Raw genomic sequence first — 4245 nt, forward strand, 5'->3', positions numbered from 1 at the left:
TTATGTGCAGTTTTTGATGATGTGTTTGGTCTTTATCTAGAGATGTCTATGGGACTGTTAATTTCATCCATTTAAGTAGAAATTAGGCTATTTCCAAACTCTGTATGTCACTGCTAGATAGCATGCTTTTACACCTGATTGATCAAGTAAAGCTCATGTTTCACAAATATTGCTACATATACACATGATATGGATATTATTGCAAATTAACATTTTCATATCTTTAAGTATCTTAAAAAAACAAAATTAAAATAAAAACATCATGTTGTATTGATAAGTTAAATGTTTCCTCGAGATTCAGTTTCCTTTTACACTATACATATAATCTGCAAGTTTACTATCACATCACAAACAAATGGACAAATTATATAAATGGAATATACACAATGAATATCTATGGCTTTAGTTCCATAAAACTCATTTCCAGAAACATTGCTTGGCAGGCAACACATCCACTTTCATCGAATTCATGTTTGTCTTTTGTTTTTTCAGCATTGCACATGATTTCCATTTATAGCTCACCTGGCCCAAATGGCGTGTGCCAACTTTTTATTTAAACAACTTCTTCCAAAATACCCAAGGGCCTAGAATCATTATATGTGGCTGGAAGGTTCCTTTGATGAAGCCCAACAAAGTTCACAAAAAGAAATGACCTTGACCCATTTTCAAGGTCACATAGGTCAAATGTGTTAAAAACTTTAAATGACTTCTTCCAAAATACCGGAAGGCCTAGAATCATTATATGTGGCTGGAAGGTTCCTTTGATGAAGCCCAACAAAGGTTGCAAAAAAAAATGACCTTGACCTATATTCAAGGTCTCATAGGTCAAATGTGTTAAAACCTTTAAATGACTTCTGCAAAAATACTGGAAGGCCTAGAATCATTATATGTGGCTGGAAGGTTCCTTTGATGAAGCTTAGCAACGTTTGCGAAAAAAAATAACCATGACCCATATTCAAGGTCACAGCGACTTCTTCCAAAATACCAGAAGGCCTAGGGTCATAATATTAGGCTATTATGTTCATCTTATGGTGTCCTACAAAGTTTGCAAAAAGAAATGACCTTGACCAATCTTCAAGGTCACAGGGGTCAAATGTGTTAAAATGTTTAAACAATTTCTTCTGAAATATTGAAAAGCCTAGAATCATATTTGGCCAGTATGTTCCTTTTATGAAGTCCAAGAAAGTAAAAGGAATGACCTTGACCCATAGGTCACAGGGGTCAAATGTGTTAAACTTGGAACATAAGCAAAGATATACTTATGTTGGTCATATAGATCTAGGTGAGCGATATAGGCCCAGAGAGCCTCTTGTTTATTATATACATAAAATTTCCTATTTTGAAATAGAATAAAAGAAATTACAAAGACTTATATCAAAGATGACATTACCTTAATGAAACATAATACCTAGCTTTGGTGACATTCTTAATTATTCACTGCCATATTAACTGTTTCATAATAAAACTTACAAGGCATGTATGCTTGTCATTTTTTTTTAATAAAAAAAAACCACATTACCTGTTTCTGTTACAGCTGATGAATTTCTTCGAAGGTATCGACACCATAAAGCAGACCCGATAGAATGGCAGACAGTTCCCTTGAAGTAATTAAGAATATAATGGTGTGCCCTATTTGTTCCGAGGTGTTGAGTGATGCAAGAGTCATCAGGTGGGGTCACATATTTTGTTTCCGATGTATAGAGCAAGATTATGAGAAGAACAGACTTAACAAAGGACACTGTCCAGTCTGTGGTGAAAGTTATTTCATTAAAGAACAACAAACACAGTACCTATCAAACGCCTTTGTTGTTAATGACTTACTAGATAAAATGAAAACACTTTCCTTTGTCTGTGCATGGTGCCACAGTGGAGATGGTATTAGCATTTGTCTGAAATGCAAATTAGACATATGTAAGTACTGTTCGGAGAAGACCAAAACTTTGTGCAGACACCAAATGGTAACAAGGGAGTATGTTGATTCTGATCCTTTCCTTCAAGATCTTTTGCTCCGCAGTAAGTCCAGACAAGGATGTCCTTCCCACCCCAATGAAGATGTGTGTCATTTCTGTCAAACATGCAAGCTTGTGATGTGTGAATATTGTTTCAATGCAGAACATCGTCACCACTGGGTAGAGGGACTTAAAGAGTCAGTGGCCATGCTTGTTAATAAAAATATTCCTCATATGTTAGAAAACAAAACACAGGAGCTGGTGACGTTTTTAAGGAACCTAGAAGAGCCAAGAAACAATGACGACTCTGTGATTACTATCTGGCCAACAGATGAAGAGAATCGTCTTTGTGTATCAAATCGAGATGACTGTGCAATTCTCCAGAAACAAATGAATTATCTGTTTATGTATGGTAGAGACAAGACAATTCTGCAGTTATTTCATGAACGTGAGAACAAAATTGATAAGATCATGAATTATAAGCCGGAAAGAGAAGTATTTTACATGAGAGATCCAGACACATACTTTAAAAAGAAACATTCCACTACACACATTGAGCCTGTTGATAAAACTCAGAACCTTCAAAGAAAACTAGAAAATTTTGATTCTAAACTAGAATATTGAGATATTGCGATATAAAGTGAGATTTGGTTTTGCGTTCCATTGGAGGACACTATTACACAACAACACAGTGGAGAACCAAACATCAAATCTTAAATTAGGATAAATACTGCAATTGTTGAAAACTAGGAGATGGCTAGAAAAAATCCATACTAGTCAGAATAAACCTCAAAATCCAGACAGTGAGGTGCATCAACTCTAAAATTCAATGAATTGTTTAATCTTCAATGAGAATTAGTTGTGATAATGGTTAACAGCCTGCACTTGGTCAGGAATACAGTGCTATCAAGAGAAATATTGAAAGTGACAAGTCAACTTGGGTGCCAACAGTAAGACCAATTAAAGCAGAAATTGACATAAAGAATGTTATACAGGAAGGTCAAGGACAGTAGATTTGACCAGATGTGTTTCTGGTCTGAACCAAACTCCCTAATTGCAGCATAATACTTACATTGTTGCTATGGATTTTGTGGCTGTTTGAAACTATATAGATTACATTAGTGGTACTTGTGGTGATGATTTTTTGTGTATAAGAAGACTTTTGAGGAAAACCTTTTTGGATTGAACCAGATCTCACTATGGTCCAGTGAACACTCTATTGACCACTATCAGCTATACTGCACTTGGAGACATTTACAGGTAGCTCACACTTCACGTTTGTGTGACTGCTTGCTTATATTGTTTATACTGTGACTACAGTGTTCTGTGTTTACTATTTTTGTGAATATGACTTCTACCAGGAGCTCGAGTGTGTGCAGCAGTAAGGACACAAAGTTTCCTTTTCTGGAAGACTTAGTGACATCTCCAAAGGAAAATCTGTACAGCTGTCTACAGAGGAAAATCTGTACACCCGTCTACAGAGGAAAATCTGTACACCCGTCTACAGAGGAAAATCTGTACAGCTGTCTACAGAGGAAAATCTGTACACCCGTCTACAGAGGAAAATCTGTACAGGCCAGCCTCCAAAGATATCTGGCCTACTATAAAGCCCTTTTTATCCAATAAATGTTTTAATACAGAAGGAAAATCATGATGTTTTTAATCATTTTTTCTCCAATGTTGCTGATGATGTTAGTAAAGATCTTCATGGTGTGTTAGATTTTACAGACCACCCCAGTGTTGTCAAAATCCAAAGTGTTCTCTGTCAAGATCACTTTAGAGATGATTTTATTTTTAAGTCTGTACAGGAGAAAGATGTTAAGAAATTATTCACAGAACTTCAAGTGAAAAAAGCTACAGATTTTAAAAGCTGGTCCAGAAGCTTTTACACCTGTTAATACATCACTGTTTAATTATTGTGATTCTGTTTCTCACTTCCCTCATGCTCTGAAAAAAACTAAGGTATAACCTATTTTCTAGAAGACTGATCCTATGGATAAATGTAATTTTAGACCAGTAATTATTTTACCATCCTTGTCAAAAATGTTTGAAAGAATAATACCAGCTTGGTTAATTTTTAAGCCCGTTTTTAGCCCTTTCTTGTGTGCTTTCAAGAGCGGTTACGGGTGCCAGTCTGTCTTGCTGCAAGCCCTTGAGGATTTGAGGCGGGCCTTGGCCTTGGACAGCCATTAACATATTTGTGTGGTTCTGATGGACCTGTGCAAGGCTTTCGACTGCATTCCTCATAACCTGCGGCTTGGGAAGCTGCGTGCTTATGGTCTGGATAAGTCAGCGG

General features: G+C 36.3%; 1 protein-coding gene across 1 annotated transcript; it reads left to right on the top strand.

Annotated features, from left to right (window-relative positions):
- Positions 1 to 1583: 1583 nt before the first annotated feature.
- Positions 1584 to 2573, top strand: LOC132546336 (E3 ubiquitin-protein ligase TRIM56-like). The gene has a single exon (XM_060210050.1). It carries the CDS (start codon positions 1584 to 1586, stop codon positions 2571 to 2573), a length of 990 nt encoding a protein of 329 aa, XP_060066033.1.
- Positions 2574 to 4245: the final 1672 nt, after the last annotated feature.

The sequence above is a fragment of the Ylistrum balloti genome, unplaced genomic scaffold, assembly GCF_031769215.1.
Source record: "Ylistrum balloti isolate Yb309-2 unplaced genomic scaffold, AGI_CSIRO_Ybal_v1 Utg369884, whole genome shotgun sequence".
Classification (NCBI taxonomy): Eukaryota; Metazoa; Mollusca; class Bivalvia; order Pectinida; family Pectinidae; genus Ylistrum; species Ylistrum balloti.